The sequence below is a fragment of the Pinus tabuliformis genome, chromosome X (genome assembly GCF_031772625.1).
Source record: "Pinus tabuliformis cultivar Carrire ecotype Pingquan chromosome X, CPIR1, whole genome shotgun sequence".
NCBI lineage: Eukaryota > Viridiplantae > Streptophyta > Pinopsida > Pinales > Pinaceae > Pinus > Pinus tabuliformis.
In genome coordinates this window covers 1,704,137,519-1,704,156,435 of record NC_142308.1, presented here as the reverse complement: position 1 = coordinate 1,704,156,435, position 18,917 = coordinate 1,704,137,519, and the positions used below count along the sequence as shown (strand labels likewise).

The window sequence follows — 18,917 nt, the reverse complement described above, 5'->3', positions numbered from 1 at the left end:
AGACCAAGCATGGCACATGGTGACTCGTGAGGATAGTAGTCATGCAGCTCGACAACGTGTGCTTTTTGTTCTGCTAAGCCTAGTGTTGTTGCTCATGCTACTAGTACTGTTATTGAGGTTGGAGAGGAGCTTGGGGAGTCCTCACTCTGAGCTAGATGATGTTTATGTAGCTCTTGGTGATGATCCCACGTGTAGTAGTGGTTATGAATTTGATGAGCAATCATGTTGATAAGTGATTTGCAGTAGGCTAGTGGCCTAGTAGCTTGAGTTGTAGCACTATTTTCATTGTAGCATTTTTTTTTGGCCTTTAGAGGCCATTTAGAGCCTCATTGATTATGTATTTTATCAATGATATCATTCATATGTATTGTACTCGGTGCCATTTTGGTATATGCACCCTTACAAAGTTACATGGTATATAGATGAGAAGACTTTCCATATTTTGTCTCTCTAATGATTTGGAATTATGGTTTGTAATCTTAAAAATAAGTTTTTTTCATTAAAAATTAATTATTTTATGTATTTTCGAATTCCAGTTTATTGAATCTGGTTTGATCCGGTTTGATCTGATTCTGGTTCAAATTACTGTTAGATAGGTGACCGGTTCAATGCCCAGTTCCGGCTTTTAAAACTATGGTTGCAGGGTCAACACATATATTCATGTCTCACAAAACAGAAATAAGTCCATTCATACCCAACACTTACTAGCAATTCACTGAAAATGTATGCAACTAGTATTTAGCTTCAGATAGCTCAAATTGTGTTCTCTATCATGAAACATATACAACATTCCACATGATATACAATGAAGTTTATGTACACCTACAATATGAATGATACAAAATTTTGATATACATCCATTATTTTCTAAAGCCAATTCTTGGCTGTAGTGTACAGGAGTACTATATAATGAAAGTACTCAAACTGCAAATAGACGAACGGATTGCATCTACATTACATATCTATCATATCCACTTGAGATTGATGGATTATACAATAGCCACTCATTCCATATTCACCACAGATTGTCCAAAATCCTTATTCTTGAAAACATCTTCTTGATGCATAATCAGTCGTTAAGACCTGCAACTGGAGCATGTGACAGATGGAGATTTTCATCCAGCACATTTGAGCTCTCCTGTGATGAGAATACTCTTTGGTGCAAATCTCCACACTGTGCTCTTGAACGCAATGCCCCTTCTACTACAAAATATAAAAAAATTACACCAAGTTAGACATTAAGTGGTCAATGGCAAGAAAATACACTAAAATGGTAAGTAAAGGTTTCACTTTCTTCTCAGGAAAGATGTTAAGAAGAAAAAAACATGTTCTGTAGTTTTCAAACGACAAAAATCCAAATTTTTAAATGGTTGAAAAAATAAATACTCGCAGGACATGATGTAGACAAATAAATTAAATCCAAAAAGATACTACCAATCTACTTTCTTGCGGACCTTGCATGCAAAAGACATGCATAAAATTTGTTCAGCATTGTGTATGATATAAACCTTGGTTTGAACTTCGATGTGATCCTCACTTAAATTTATTTACAAGCTGAAGACATTCTTCTTTTAAGGTGATGTCAAAGTGTGTGTCAATGAGATTGGGCAAGCAGTGTGGTGATTAGGCCCGTACTAATGTGGTCAACTAGGTTCAAAACCCTCCAAGAAGATGTGGATGACACCAAGTGTAAGTCCTGGGTGATTTTAGTGGCATAGGAATGCTCCTCATAGCACAGAAGCTTAGCCCAAAACCCTCCAAGAAGATGTGGATGACACAAGTGTAAGCCATTGAGTAGTTGTACCGTTCTAAGAGCTTCATGCAAGACTAAATAGAATATCCCCTGAAAGTTCTCGAGTATAGATAGGGTCCTTATTGAAATGTCAACCCACTGAGTTATTAGCCTTGTGTTCAGTTAGAGATTTTATTGAAATATCACTTTCACAACTTGGGCATGTGTTATCTAATGGTGTCAAGAGATAACCTAGATGAAGAATTAATTGATGTTAATAAAGTGTAAAGAGATAATAGTTTTTCTAAGGAAAGCCTCGCAAAATCCTCCCCTCTTCCCTAGAATATTTAAGAGGGAAGGAAGGAAGCTCAAACACCACCCTAAATAGCGACTGGCAACCTAAGGGGACTCAGCCTAACTCATGTTAGCTGGAACTAACAAACTTCGTTCTTCAAGTTAAATACTCCAAAAGACTTAGAATATGTAGATCTCCATTGAGATACAAGAATATATATTAAAATGTATGAGTAAGAATGATCATACAAATGAGAGTGAGAGGCCTACTTATATACTAGGCAGAAACCTCTTCATGGAGAGTCAGGTCTTATTTAGACAGGCCTCTTCAACCTAATTACTAACTAACTAATCATTATTTATGATTATTATCATTTACATTATTTCCTATATATTTTATTCATAACATTGCCTTCCTCCTCAAGAGGCTTTGTCCTCGAAGCTTACTGATGAAAGGCTTGATCTCTTTTTTCTACTTCGAATGTCTTATTGTCTCAAAACTGTCATCTTCGTTGAAACAAGATGATATGATGCTCGGAGTGATATATAAAATTGTCGCACAGAAGAAGGATCGGACCATCCTAAATTAATCTTCTGTGGAATATTCTGATCACTAGAAATTTGTAACAAATTGTCATCATAGGACTGAGTTGTGCCCACTTCAGTATTCTTCGGAACATAAGTTTGTTGTTTATGTTCCGAGTGATACGGATTTGTAGATTGATTGAGTTGTCTACTTTGGTGATTCGGATGTCGATAGGGAACTTTTTTGGTTTGACTTTCCCTTACTAGGTGAGTGGAATTTTTTTTATTTTCTTCTGGTGAAGATGTTGTTGAGTTGGTTACAAAACCCTAACTTGGATGTTCATCGTCTAAACTACAACATCTAAGTGTGTACTTTCTTCAACTAGCTTGTCTTCTTCTTGAGTTGTGACATTCACTAGATCGATATTTGCTCCCTTATCTTCAACCTGGACAGTTACGACTAGAGACTTTGATACTTCTTGAATAAGTTGCTCTAACTTGTCTTTTAATGACTTCTTGTCATTCTTAAGCTTTTTAATTTGTGTTAGTAATTTTTCACTATGATCCTTAAGTCACAAGACTTCTTCATTTCTATCAGCAATGATTTTGTCAATTTCATTTTGCATATTTTGTAATACTTTTTTACATTCTTGAGAAATTACTTTTATAATATCTGATATATCTTCTGGCATTACTGAATTTGGCTTCAGTGTAACATCTTGGAGTATCATTTTCTTCTTACTATAAGAAAATGTTAAAAACTTTTTCTTCGTATTTAAGATGACGAATCCTACCGCTTCCATCCAGGGTGACCCCAAAATAATGTCACCTTGATTGCTCCATAGGGTTTGAACTGAGAATTGCGATATAAATGTATAATCCTCAATGTTTAACTGTAAATTAGTTGTCATATATTCTGTTGCCAAAACAGTCTAATTTTTCAATTATATTTGACTCTGAAATCACTAATTGGTTTGCGATTTTAGGCGTTGTATAATTTTTACCTTCAGCGGGAGAGATGGAAATAGTAACATCTTTTCTTGTGAGAGTTCCCTTAATGTTGAATAGCGCTTTAGCATAGTTGGGTAAGATTTCTAAAAATCTTCCTTCCTTCAATTCCGAATTAGATGCCATTTTGCTTGTCAAGATGAACTTAGTTTTTTTCTTTTTTTTTAATAACCCTTCTAATTTTTATAATAAAATATTACTCTTCCTCAATTTAAAGAAACTTTCCCTTGACTTGTACTTGAACGAGGGTTACACTGTCCTTTTTTTTTAAATATTTTTTTAATATAATAATAATACTTTTTTTCTTTTTTAAATTAATTAAATTAATTATATCATGTGTAACTTTAACAATTACTAAGTTATTATTCAAAAGGGGCCAAGGGTCGAATCTATTGGACAACAGGCACACCTTTTGGCTACCAAACGTGACTGTTGAAAAACAACGACGGGTGGAGAAGTGTCTGACTACAAGCGTTCGGACAATGATGGCGAAGAGTTTAGGCGGTTGGGAAAACTGCAGGGGAACAATGGAAGGAATAGCGGGGCGGTGCAGAGGGAGCAATGCAGGGATGACCAGATAGGAAGACAGGAAGACAATGACAACTTAGGTGACGACTGGCAAGACCGTGTGGATTCAGACTGGCTCGTTGGATTTTGAGCGAAGCAAACTCGACTGTGTGGAGCGCTAATACATTGGTTGACTAGCAGAAAGCAGAAGCGGAAAGGCAAACGGTGGACGAAAAGTGGATGGTCGTTGTTGGTAGTGAGCAAATAGCGTAGCAGTTGGCTGCGGGCAGGGTGGTGGCGGGGTCAGTGAATAGGTACCACGAGAAACGGCAGAGGAGGTTGATTGTTGATGGCAACAAGCGGCTTAATTGTGGGGGCTGTGGCGGCTAAGGCGGCACAACATTGGGTGGCTATGAGCGGACATGCAAGCGGTTGTCTGGTGTTGGCGTTTTGCACTGACCTGTGGAGCCGGCACTGGGAAGTGCAGCGACTATAGGTGGTCGGATCTCAGTGGAATAACTTGATAGTGACAAGGAGCAACAGCGGTTGTAGGATGCCGGTGGTGGTTGGCGCCAGTAACACTGGCCTGTCGTGAGCGGCTATGGTAGTTGCCCTACAGTGGCTCGATCGCCCGATTGGTGTCGAAGCTACAGTGGTTGTCGAACGATAATTGTTGTTGTTCCTTGCGCGGGTAGAGATAGGTAATGTAAGTACTTTTTTTATATAATTTATATATTTATTTATTTTGAATTTTGAATTTTTTTATTCGAATTATATATATATTTTTTATATAACTTTTTTTTATAATATGAACTTTCTTCTTTTTTAATTATTTATTTAAATATATATATATATATATATATATTTTTTTTTTTTATTTATTTTTTGTTTCCTGTTTTTCTTATTATGGCCAAAGGCCAACTAGCGAACGGGAGACCCTCCAAAAGCTTGTAGCGAAACGCTTCAACGGCAACAAAGTTGACAAATTTCGATGGCCAAAGACTTGGATCGAAGAACAAGCTCTGTGCAGCAGTGAAGCGGCCAAAGGATCAAACTGCTCTGATACCAAATGAAGCGAACAAAGTTCGTTCTTCAATTTAAATACTCCAGAAGACTTGGAATATAAAGATCTCCATTGAGATATAAATATTATATTAAATGTGTGAATAAGATGATGATACAAATGAGAGTGAGAGGCCTACTTCAATGGAGAGTCAGGTGCCTCTTCATGGAGAGTCATGTCTCATTTAGACTTGTCTCTTCAACCTAATTACTAATTAACTAATAATTACTTATGATTATTATCATTTACATTATTTCCTGTATATTTTATTCATAACATTATCTTTCAGGTTTTACTCAAAAAGATTTTACACCATTCTTGGGGTGCTTCATGTGATGTGGGGTACATGATGTGTTGATTACCCATGATTGTACTACAATGGACATACACATTCAAGATAGCTTACTCATGGATTGTTAGACCTTGTATTGATTTTTATATGGCACACTTCCATGGAGCATTAGAGACCTAGAAGGCATGATGCCATTCTTCATCAGGCACAAATGGAGAGTTAGATGCTTGGAGGTTGGTTCACCTTGGATGAGGACCATTGGACATCTTGTACAAGGGCATTAAACCCTAGATGGCATGCAAAACTTGGTTTCTTGCATGAAAGTTTGTACATGGAGGCTTAGGAGGTAGGATTGGAGCCCTATAGTACTTAAAAGCAGGAGCGTTGGACATTTCTTAAGGAGCATTTAGCATTGGAGCCTTGCTTGTCAAAGATGCATGCCTTGGAGCTTGAAAGGTGTCACCTAGAGTTGGAACGCTCCACATGTAGACCTATCTTGTGTAGGGTTAGGTTGCTTGCAATGGACTAGGTCCACTTTGTATTGACGGCCTACTTGACATTCAATATAAATAAAGGGAGGAGACTTTCCTTCACTTCATTGATGTTCACTCATGCAATCATGTGCTTGTGTTAGAGATTTGAGAACATGAGCAAAGTTCAAACTGGTCTTTTTGTACTCTTTTGCTTCAATTGTCTTTGCTCTCTATCTTGAGTGTTATGCTCGTGGAAATTTAAAGGAAAGCTATGATTAGGGTTTTTCCCTAAGGAGACAAAGAATAGAAGGGTTTCAGATAAAACTTAGTGGCACAAGAAGCTTTGATATTGTAGCTCTTCTAAAAGAAGAATACCAGGATTTAAGGCATTTGGAAACCCTAGTGCTACTTTGTTATGAACAAAGTTCATACACGTAGCAAAATACTCGAAAGATCAAAAATACGTAAATATCCATGACAAGACAGTAATATATTTATATAGAAATGTACAGAAGATATGAGATATGATGAGATATACAAATGAGGGCCCACTTATATACCTAGGTAGTTTCCCCTTCATGAACGATCATGTCCTTATTAGACATGCCTCTTTTATACTAATCACTAATTAATTAATTATTATTCTAATTATTGTTGATTTGGGGTAGCATCAGATGTGCTCTAGCCACGAAATTTGGTGGAGAGGTTGGGGCACATGAGATCTCCAATACCCAGAAAGGGTTTGGGCAGATTCTAAACAGTTCAGGAGATATTAAAATAATTAATATTTTTAATGGAGTCCCTAACTCTAAACTTAGGGAAAATAAAATATTAATGGGTATTAATATGAAACTGTGTTAGAATGGTCCAAAAGACATGGATCAAGCCAGATCTACTCTTAGTCGTTGATTAGGGACTTAATCTCGGCCGTTGATTTGTCAACGAGAAAAGTATAAGAGGAGGCTTGAGGGTCACTTGGAGAACACACTGAGGGAGACCAGTCAGTTCAATTTCTGGAGCGGGGTTTGCTGAGAAATTGAACCAATGGTTTGGAGAGCAGTCAAGAGATAGCAAGTACGGAACAGATAGACGGCAGATCAGCACAGAAGAAGCAGACGCAGAGCCAGAGGAAGCCACGCAGAGGCAACAGAGACTGCGCAGAGCCTGAAGGGCCTGCGTCATCCACGCAGAGGCAACAGAGACTGCGCAGAAGCCCAAAGAGACTGTGCAGTGCCTCAAGAGACTGACACGGAGGGTTTCAAGCTGACACAGAGGGTTTCAGGTTGTAGAAAAGGTCAGTGGGGCCCACGCTGGGTTTAGAAAAGTGTTGAAAGTTTGTCTATCTGTGGGTAAGCCAGTTTGGCACCCTGTTGTACAAGAAAATTGCTGAATAATAAAATCCTCCCTTGTTTCACCGGTTTTCCCACATTGGGTTTTTCTGGGGACATTAGTCCAAAATAACTGTGTCAATGTGTGCATATGTTTGTTTCTGTATTACGGTGTGATATCTGCAGCAGTATTTATTTTAATGTTTGCTGAAGTAATTTCATGAATAACTTATGATATAAGTAGGAAAAGCAAATTAGTTGATGCAGTGATAGAATTTCCACATGGTACCAAAGCAAGTAATCAAAGACAGAAAGGGAAAATCAGTTATGGGTCGAGACCACGATGTCGAGGCATCCACCTCAGGGGACTCACGCAGATTTTCGGAAGATTGCACAAGAGAGAGATTTTGATTTCTCTATGTTGGCTTCCAGGTTGGAAGAAAAAGTGGTGTGCATGACTAGTGCTGCATCATCAGAAGTATGGTATATAAACAGTGGAGCCTCGTGGCATATGACAGTGATGAGGGAGTGTTTCTCAAAATATCGAGAAGAGAAGATGAACTTTCAGATCACCATGAGGAACAAGGCAAAGTGTACTCCAGTAGGAAAGGGTACCGTAGTTTTTCAAGCAGAATCGAGAGAGCAGTTCCGTGCCACAAATGTGTTGCATGTGCCAGGATTGGGGATGAACTTACTTTCTGTGTCACAACTACAAGGCAAGGGCTATGATGTCTACTTCATCAAGGAAAAGGTATACATCAAGCACCCGAGTTGGAAAAAGAAAGTGCAGATCGGGATCAAAAGTAATCGGTTGTACAAATTACAACTAGAATCTCCAGTGGTACTAATAGGCAGTCATGGGGACAAAGACTTGAACGAACTATGGCACAGAAGGATGGGTCGTTTGCACCATGGATGTTATGAAACCAACTCAAGAAAAGATAGAAAAGAAAGATCAACGCCTTAGAATTCAGCCTCTTCGAGGGGGAAACCTCCTTTACATTACATAAATGAACAATTCTTGGATGATACAAATGACAAAACCTCCTTTCTATATATAGGAGTCTAAGGAGTCACAATATAATCCAGCCGACCTAATAATAATAATATAAAGCCACAAAAATAACAATAGAGGGATTCTATGGGGCACAGAAATAACAATATGGGGGTAATAGGGGCAAAACAATATAAATAAGGGGTATAACTACAATAGTAATGGGGTAATCACTAGTATTATAGGGACCCAACATGCCCCTCTCCTTCAAAAAAGTGTTGTCCTCAACGCTTGAGCAGTTCTGGATACTTCTGCATAAAATTCTCATCCTCCCATGTGGAATCTTCAGCGGATAAGTTCTTCCACTTGATAAGATACTCTGAAATTGATCGATTTCGTAGCTGTCGAGTTCTTGTTTCTGTGACTGCTTCCGGTTCCAATATAATTTTTCCTTCCTCGTCAAGTTCTGGCAATATTGTTTGAACTGGGAGCTTGTCGCCTATAACCTTCTTTAAACATGAAACATGGAAAACTGGGTGCAATCGAGAAGCTGCAGGAAGCTCCAATTTGTATGCCATAGTACCAATCTTTTCCAACACCTTGTACGGACCATAATACTTTGGTGATAATTTATTATCCTTCTTAGCTTGCTTTAGGGACATTTGCTTATATGGTTGTAGCCGTAGGAATACCCAATCACCTACATCAAAACTTCTTTCACTGCGATGTTGATCTGCCTGTTGTTTCATTCTATTTTGTGCCAACACGAGGTTATCCTTTAAGAGTTGGAGGACTTGTTGTTGATGTTCGATGTGATGTTCCACTGCCTGAACCTTAGAATTTTCTCTTAAATATGATGTGATGGATGGTGGTTGATACCCATAAAGTGCCATAAATGGGGTCATTTTTGTTGCTGTATGGAAGGAAGTGTTATACCACCATTCAGCCAGAGGCAACCATTTGACCCATTGTGTCTGTTTATCAGATACAAAGCAACGAAGATATCCTTCCAAACATTTGTTTACTATCTCAGTTTGCCCATCAGATTGAGGATGATAAGATGAGCTATGAGCTAACTGAGTACCAAGACAAGAAAATAATTCTGTCCAAAAATTTCCAGTGAAAATGGGATCTCTGTCACTTACAATAATCTTTGGGTTTCCATGTAGCTTTTGAACTGTTTCCATAAATGCAGTAGAAACTGTACTGGCTTTAAATGGATGTGATAATGCACAAAAGTGTGCATACTTGGTAAGTCTGTCAACTACCACCATGATGACACTCTTTCCCTCAGACTTGGGTAAACCTGTGATAAAATCCATTGAAACCTCCTCCCAACGTTGGCTTGGAATGGATAAAGGTTGTAATAGACCTGGTGTCTTAATTGTTTCAACTTTATTTTGTTGGCAAACCAAACATTCCGCCACAAACTTTTGAATATCTGATTTAAGGCCATCCCAAAAAAATTCCTTCTTAACCCTGTGGTAAGTTTTTAAAAATCCTGAGTGCCCTCCTAAGGGAGAAGTGTGCAATTCCATAAGAATCTTTTGTTTTAGCTGGGAATTCTTACAGAGGTATAAGCGATCTTTGTACCATAACGAATCATTTTGCCAGCTAAATGTATCAGAAGTACTGGAATCTTGTTGTAGCTTTCGAATAAGTGCCCACACTTCTTCGTCATTCTTCCATTCCTCCCTTGCTTCGTTTATCCAATCTGGTTGGATAATAGAAATGGCACACAACAATGCTTCCACATCCTCATCCTTTCTTGAGAGTGCATCTGCCACCACATTTTGCTTTCCTTTTTTGTAGATGATTTCAAAGTCATAACCCAACATCTTTGTGACCCACTTTTGTTGCTCTTCAGAGGATAATCTTTGTTCTAAAAAGTATTTAAGGCTATCATGATCCGTTTTTACCTTGAAGTGTCTTCCCATTAGGTAGGGTCGCCATTTCTTAAGTGCATGGAGTATTGCCAACATTTCCTTCTCATAAATAGCTTTGCTTAAAAACTTTCCCTTGATTGGACGACTTTCAAAAGCAATGGGTCTTTCATCTTGCATTAGAACAGCACCAATTCCATTTCCTGAAGCATCACATTCCACAATAAAGGTTTTTGTGAAGTCCGGTGTAGCTAAGACCGGTGCTTGGCACATTGCCTCTTTAAGATGTTCAAAGGCCTTTGTTGCTTCCGGAGTCCATGAAAATGAATCTTTCTTCAATAATGTTGTTAGAGGTGCTGCTATTCTCCCATAATTCTTAACAAACTTGCGATAATACCCTGTCAACCCAAGAAATCCTCGCAGATGCTTTATGGATGTGGGGATTTTCCATTCCTTAATGGCTTTAATTTTGCTAGGGTCTACCTTAACTCCTTCATGAGATACAATATGACCCAAATATTCCACCTCCTGGACTCCAAAGAAACATTTGGATCTTTTTGCATATAATTGTTTCTCCTCCAATAGTTGTAGCACCTTGTCAACATGTTCAACATGATCCTTCCAAGACTTGCTGTAGATTAGTATATCATCAAAAAATACTAACACAAATTTTCTAAGGAATGGTTTGAAAATTGAATTCATCAAACCTTGAAATGTTGAAGGTGCATTGGTAAGGCCAAAAGGCATGACCAAAAATTCATAATGACCCTCATGAGTTCTAAATGCCGTTTTCGGAATGTCTTCAATCTTCATTCTGATTTGATGATATCCCGAACGAAGATCCAACTTGGTGAAGTAAATTGATCCATGCAATTCATCCAGTAATTCATCAATGACAGGAATGGGGAACTTATCTTTAATAGTGAGCTTGTTGAGCTCCCTATAATCTGGACACATGCGCCATGATCCATCCTTCTTGTGCACCAATACTACTGGAGCTGAGAAAGAACTTTGACTCGGTTGAATTATACCAGCCTCTAGCATTTCTGCAACCATACGTTCAATTTCACTTTTTTGGACATAGGGATATCTGTACGGCCTGATGTTTGGAGGAACACTTCCTGGAATCAGATGAATAGCATGATCATGATCATGATCACGCATAGGTGGGAGACCTTTGGGAGTCTCAAATACCTTGGAATGATTGTCCAGGACTTTTTGGAGATCTGGAGAAATAGATGATTCCAATGTGGAAACATCTAGCGAACATAATTGTGCAATTACACCTCTTTGCTCCTTTTTTAGAAGCTTTGTCATGCCATTAGAGCTGATTATCTTTCCTGGTTTCCCTGCAATACCCCTTAATTCAACTTCCTTTCCTTCCACAGAAAATTTCATGAAAAGTTCTTGAAAATTAAAAGCTATTGTACCCAAGGATTGTAGCCATTGGACTCCTAGTACAACATCAGCACCTCCCATTGGAATGGAAAGCATTGGGCTAGTCAATACATATTCTCCCATGGATAGCTTGATATTATGGCACTTTCCAGAACAATTTATTGTTCCTCCATTTGCAATCATCACTTGACACTCTGGTGCTGGATATAGGAAGCAATTCAATTCTTTTGCTACCCTACAATGAATAAAATTGTGGGTGCTTCCTGAATCAATCAACACTATTACCTTTTTCTTCTTGATTTGTCCTTCTATCTTGATGGTTTGAGGAGTGGTAATTCCCGCCAATGCATTACAAGATATGGTCGGATTTATTTGTTCTTCATCTAGGCTTTGTTCCTGGAATATATCCTCTTCTTTTGACCTTTCTTGCTCCTTTTCTTCTTCCTCTTCACAATCTATGTAGAATAATTTCTTCTCAGCACACTTATGACCTTTTGTGTATTTGCTATCACAATTGTAACAAAGCCCTTTTGCTCTTTTTTCTTCCAATTGTTGTGGTGTCAACCTTGTAGGTTGTGGAAGACTATGGGCAACAACACTTCCGTCTTTATAGTTGTGAATGGTATGCTTCCTAGTTGCCATAATTTTGCTTTCCATTTTTCTTGCTAACCTGAATGCCTTCTCTAATGAATCAGGTTCCCAAAGGCGCACATCATGTTGGATATTATCCTTTAAAGACCCTATGAACACATCAATCCTATGCTCCTCTGGAATATCTTTTACCCTTATGTTCAATTTTTGGAACTCCTCAATGTGCTCCATTATTGAACCCTTTTGTTTGAGACTTATCAATTGGCTAAAAAAAGTGTTGCTTTTTGTATCCTCATAATGTGCTATCAATTCTTCCGTAAAAATTGCCCAAGTGATAAATTGTTTACGAGAACAAAGCCATTGATACCATACAAACTGATTTGGTTCCAAATATAAAGTTGCCATACGTACCTTTTGTGTGTTTTGCACATTATTGAGATCGAAGAATTGCTCCATCTGTAATATCCATGTGGCGGGATCCTTGCCATCAAACTTCCTCATATCGATTTTTGGAACATGGTGAGTCTTCGATCCAACATTAGAGTCTATGGAATCATGATTAACATTTCTTTTGTTCTCATCATGAGTTTCCTTTACTACCTTTCACCCTTAGTGACCATTTCTTGTAGCAACTTATTCATATTTATCTTCAATTCTTCCATCTTATCATCCATGCCATCAATTTTAGCGTCCATGCCATTCACCTTAGCTTCCATGCCATCCATCTTAGCTTCTACGCCTTTCTTTAAACATCCATCTTAGCTTCTACACCTTTCTTTAAACCATCCATCTTAGCTTCTACATCTTTCTTTAAACCATCCATCTTAGATTTTGTTCCTTTTTGTGCAAGGGACATTTGTTGCACTTGTTCTTGTAATTTTGATATATCATGTAGCATTTCTTCCTCTTCTTCATGAGTCATGCTAGAGCTTTCAGGTTCCTTACTAGGTGTTTGCATTTTCTTTCCTCGGGGCATCAGTTACCGATAATAATGCTCTACTATGCCCTTTGAATTCCTTCAAAATAAATTTTCAAACCAAGCTTAAGCAAAAATTTAAAAAAATCTACACACCTTTTTTCACTTTGTAGGAGCTTGATATTGCCTCTGATGTATCTCTGTACTTTCCAATCATCTAGTTCTGAAATTGTGACCTGTAGTAGCTCTCTGTGTCCTCTTTCCAATGCCACAAGTCTGATCCAAATTGGATTCTCCAAGAAAGAGTTATGCAAATCTCCCAAGTGACTGATTATAGACTTTCAGTAGAGCGAACTTGTACGAAGTGCCACGTGTACAATTTTCGACCTTTGGTTCTGAAAAAGATATACAAGAAACTACAGTCCGTCCTCTTTCTGTACCTTCTTACGAAATTTCAATCCGATCCCTAGAGAGAAAGTTATGACGATTTTCCCCAGGTCACCTGTTTTGAATGTAATTCAGGAGTCTGCAAAAAGACCAACTTCCTCAGATCATATCTCCGCAAATATCGTGCAAAAAGCTCTGAAATTCGGACCCAAGGTTCAGCGCGATTTCTTCTCAAATGGGTTTTTTTTGCGACTTCTGAAACGTCACAGAAAAAATGTTATAGCGAAAATGCCACGATGACCTGTTTGGAGCAGCGAAACCCTAGAATCCAAAGCTCTGATACCAAATGTTATGAAACCAGCTCAAGAAAAGATAGAAAAGAAAGATCAACGCCTTAGAATTCAGCCTCTTCGAGGGGGCAACCTCCTTTACATTACATAAATGAACAATTCTTGGATGATACAAATGACAAAACCTCCTTTCTATATATAGGAGTCTAAGGAGTCACAATATAATCCAGCCGACCTAACAATAATAATATAAAGCCACAAAAATAACAATAGAGGGATTCTATGGGGCACAGAAATAACAATATGGGGGTAATAGGGGCACAACAATATAAATAAGGGGTATAACTACAATAGTAATGGGGTAATCACTAGTATTATAGGGACCCAACAATGGAGCTTTGAGAATACTCAAGAGCACTGTAACAGGAGTTCCAGATCTGAGTACAGAACGAGATAATATATGCATGGGATGCGCTCTAGGAAAGTATGCCAAGGCGGCATTTCCTAGGAGCAACCACAGGGACAAGAGTGTACTAGGATTGATACACTCAGATATCTGCAAACCTATGTCCGTCAAAGCTCTCAGCGGTGCCGAGTATTTCCTTACCTTCATTGATGACCACTCGAGGAAAACCTGGATCTATTTTCTAAAAACCAAGGATGAGGTTTTCTGTCGATTCAAGGAGTTCAAGGCTCTAGTGGAGAATCTAACAAGTAAGAAAATAAGAGTCTTGCACTCAAATAATGGTGGAGAATATGTCGATAAGGACTTCACTGATTATTGTGCTAAGGAGGGCATCAGAAGAGAGTGGACAGCTCCCTAAAATCCGGAGCAGAATGGGGTGGCAAAAAGGAAAAATAGGACTATTGTAGAAGCAGCTAGGGCCATGCTGTATGATCAGGATATGCGAAAATTCCTGTGAGCAGAAGCATGCAACACAGCTGTCTACTATAAGAACGGGACTCCTCATCGAGCATTGGGCAACATTACTCCAGAGAAAGTCTTCACTGGGAAGACACCTGAAGTCAGTCATTTCAAGATATTTGGGAGTTTGGCATATTGTCGCATACCCAAAGAAAAGAGGAAGAAGCTGGATTAGACAGCAGAAAAGGGGTATCTGGCAGGATATAGCCAGAACGCTAAGGCATACAGAATCTATCTTCCAGGGAGCAGGAAGGTAGTAGTACGACGAGATGTAAAGTTCATGGAGGACAGAGCTTTCAGAAGATCTCGCGAAATGCCTTCCAAGGAGCAGTCGAAAGAGGATCCGTTGGCCATGCCTCTTCAACCAACAGAAGTGAAGAATCCTTCCTCAGATCAGGAAGATTCTCAGGATGAGGAAGAAGAGTGAAAAAAAGCACCTGTTGACAAAGGAAGAACCAACAGGGAACTTCGTCAGATTCTGCGTGATGCAAAGAACTTCATCGGAGAGCCAAGGAACAGTAAAAGGGAGCGAAAAACAACCAGACAGGTATCAGGCGTTAGTAGCTTAGGATAGAGAGCCTGCCAGCTTCAAGGAGGCAGCTCAGCATCAAGTATGGCTAGATGCGATTGTGGAGGAATATAACTCCATAATGGTAAACGATGTCTGGGAAGTGGTGTCAAGGCCTCAAGACAGATTTGTGCTAGGATCAAGCTGGATCTACAAGATCAAATATGTTGCGGACGACAGTATTGAAAAATACAAGGCCAAGTTTGTGGCTAAGGGGTATGCTCAAAAGGAAGGGATTGACTATGAAGAAACCTTCGCCCCAGTAGATAGGTATACATCTATTAGGACCATGATATCTCTTGCAGCCCAGATGGGATGGGAGATCCATCATATGGATGTCGAGACGGCATTTCTGAATGGGGTAATAGAAGAAGAAGTATACATTGAACAACCAGAGGGCTTTGAAACACATGAGAAGAAGTCTCATGTATGCAGATTGAAGAAAGCCTTGTATGGGCTGAAGCAGGCACCAAGAGCGTGGTATGGTCGAATAGATGGCTACTTGCAAAAGATGGGGTTTGTCAAGAGTGACGCTGATTCAAATCACTACTATCTGGTCGTAGAGAGCGAGCCACTTATCTTAGTATTATATGTTGGATGATCTCTTCCTGAAAGGATCATCTAGACTCATTGAAGACTGCAAGAAGAATCTAGCCACAGAGTTCGATATGAAGGATTTGGGACGAATGCACTATTTCCTAGGGTTGGAAGTTTGGCAGCAGGAAGGAGAAATCTTCCTTGGGCAAGGAAGGTATGCTACAGAAATCCTGAAAAGGTTCAGGATAGGAGTTTGTAGACCTATGGCTACACCAATAATCACCAACTGAAAGAAGATTGATGCATCAAAAGACAAGGATGTCGATCCCACCCTATACCGACAGCTCATAGGGTCCCTGATGTATCTAGTCAATACCAGGCCAGATATTTGCTACGTTGTCAACACCCTCAGTTAGTTCATGGTGGAACCAAAGAGGGCTCACTGGGAAGCAGCCAAGCACGTTCTCAGGTATTTACAAGGAACAGTTGATTATGGGCTCTTGTACAACAAGGGGAAGGAAATCAAGTTGAGTGGATTTACTGATGCAGATTGGGCAGGAAGTTCAGTGGATCAGAAAAGTACCTCTATGAACAGTTTCAACATTGGATCAGGAATAACCTCCTAGTGCAGTAGGAAACAGAAGTCCGTGGCTCTGAGCTTATCTGAGGCAGAATATATGGCAGCAAGCACAGCTTCATGTGAGGCCATATGGCTCAGAAACCTGCAAGTAAACCTATTCCGAAGAAATATGGAGGCGACCAGGATCATGTGTGATAATCAGAGTTGCATCAAACTCTCTGAGAATCCAGTATTCCATGATACGTCGAACCATATTGATATTCGGTGTCACTTTGTCAAAGACTGCGTCCAACAAGGAGCTGTACAGTTGAGCTACACTCCTACAGGAGAATAAGTGGTAGATATCCTCACCAAGGCCCTTGGAAAGTCAAAATTTGACTACTTCAGGGAAAAGATGGGGATGGTAAAGAACCCCTTTCAGAAGTAGTGTGTTAGTAGCACGAATGAAGAGGGAGTTGCGGTGCAAATGCAGTGTTGGGAGAAAGGACCAGCAGCAGCACAAATGCAGAGGGAGTTTCATTGTGGATGCAGTGTTGGGAGAAAGGACCAGCAGCAGCACAGATGCAGAGGGAATTGTCATACAAATGCAGCTGTGGCAGTAGCAGAGTCATGGGCAGCAATGCAGGATGCAGCAGTGCAGAGGATGTTGGGCAAGGAGGCTTAACATCAGCACAGCGACTGATGCCAGATGATCAGGGTGATACTCAGTGAGGAATATTACTAGAGCACAATACTCGCTAAGATGGAGTGTTGATTTGGGGTAGCATCAGATGTGCTCTAGCCATGAAATTTGGTGGAGAGGTTGGGGCACATGAGATGTCCAATACCCAGAAAAGGTTTGGGCAAATTCTAATAAGTTCAAGAGATATTAAAATAGTTAATGTTTTTAATGGAGTCCCTAAGTCTAAACTTAGGGAAAATAAAATATTAATGTGTATTAATATGAAACTGTGTCAGAATGGTCCAAAAGACATGGATCAAGCCAGATCTAATCTTAGCCATTGATTAGGGACTTAATCTCGGCCGTTGGTTTGTCAACGAGAAAAGTATAAGAGGAGGCTTGAGGATCACTTGGAGAACACACTGAGGGAGACCAGTCGGTTCAATTTCTGGAGCGGAGTTTGCTGAGAAATTGAACCAGTGGTTTGGAGAGCAGTCAGGAGGCAGCAAGTATGGAACAGAGAGACGGCAGATCAGCGTAGAAGAAGCAGACATAGAGCCAGAGGAAGCCACGCAGAGGCAGCAGAGACTGCGCAGAGCCTAAAGGGACTGCATCATCCACGCAAAGGCTGCAGGAGTGATGCAAAAGCCCAAAGAGGCTGTGCAGAACCTTCATACAGTGAAGACAAAGCTTCCCACATTTTTCGGGCTGTATCTTTGCCCTGCAAGTGTGAGACCACATGATGTCGAACTCCATCGAGTATGAACCTCTTCGCCTTTCTGTGCTCGGCCTTGTACTTCTTCTTCTGATCATTGTCTGCGGGAACTGTAGATTTGGGGTAGCATTGGATGTGCTCTAGCCATGAAAATTGGTGGAGAGGTTAAAGCACATGAGATCTCCAAGACCCAGAAATGGTTTGGGCAGATTCTACCTGGTTTGGGATATTAAAATAATTAATATTTTTAATGGTGTTCCTAAGTCTAAACTTAGGAAAAATAAAATATTAATGGGTATTAATATAAAACTGAGTTAGAAGGTTCTAAAAGACATGGATAAAGCAAAATCTAATCTTAGTCGTTGATTAGAGATGTAATCTTGTCCGTTCAAGGACCAACAAGAAAAGTATAAGACGAGACTTGAGGGTCAGTTGGAGAACACACTAAAGTGACCAATCATTCGATTTTCTAGAGCGGGGTTTGCTAAGAAAAGTCGAATCAGTGATCGGTTTGCAGCAAGGGGCAGTGAGTACGAGATAGAGAAGCAGAGAGTGCCGGGAGACAAGCGCAAAGGCACAGAGGCAGACACAGAGGCCAAAGGGAGCCACGCAGAGGCTAGTAGGGACAGCGTAGAGGCCAGGAGGGCCTGCGTCATCCACGCAGAGGTCGTTGGAGTGACGCAGAGAGCCAGAGAGGTTGCGCAGAGCCTCAAAGAGTTGACGCAGGGCATTTTCAGGCTAACGCAGAGGCCAAGAGGGCTGACGCAGTGTTTCAGTTGCGCTGGAGAGGGTTTCGTGGGGCAGATTTTCTGAATATCTACTTCCGAATAGAGAGGTATTAATGCCATATTATTTTCTCTGTCGGGTGAGCCGGTTTGGCACCCAGTTGTACTCAGATAGGCTAAATAATAAAATAACCCTCATAATTGTTGCATCGATTTTCCCAAGTTGGGTTTTTTCGGGGACGAGTTGTCCAAAAATAACGGTGTCACTTGTGTGTTTGCTATTTCTTTCAGTTGTTGATCTATAGATGGTTGAGATTGTATTGTGTTTATTTTGATATTTATGTGTTTAAACAACTTGTTCGTAATTAACAAGTAGGAGAAATAAACCAAAGAATACAGATAAAATTTCTAACAGGTAAAACTTAGAAACTTCAGCTTAGTATCAAAGCGTGGTTACAGATCACAGTGGAGCTTAAGGAACCAGCCGATCCAGAGCATTTGTAGCAAAAACAGTTGTCCCGAGTG

General features: G+C 39.8%; 1 protein-coding gene across 5 annotated transcripts in view; it reads right to left on the bottom strand.

The window, feature by feature from the left end:
• Positions 1 to 716: 716 nt before the first annotated feature.
• LOC149146553 (inner nuclear membrane protein HEH2-like) overlaps positions 717 to 18,917 on the bottom strand; it is a 272,963-nt gene continuing 254,762 nt past the window's right edge. The window contains exon 9 of one of the 5 annotated variants that reach the window (XM_089449457.1): positions 717 to 1,200. In XM_089449457.1, the coding sequence (XP_089305583.1) occupies positions 1,070 to 1,200 (131 nt within the window). In that variant the 3' untranslated portion in view covers positions 717 to 1,069. Of the gene's footprint in view, positions 1,204 to 18,917 lie in introns of all 5 variants that reach the window. The other 4 variants (XM_089449456.1, XM_089449459.1, XM_089449458.1 and 1 more) reach the window with 4 other exon arrangements.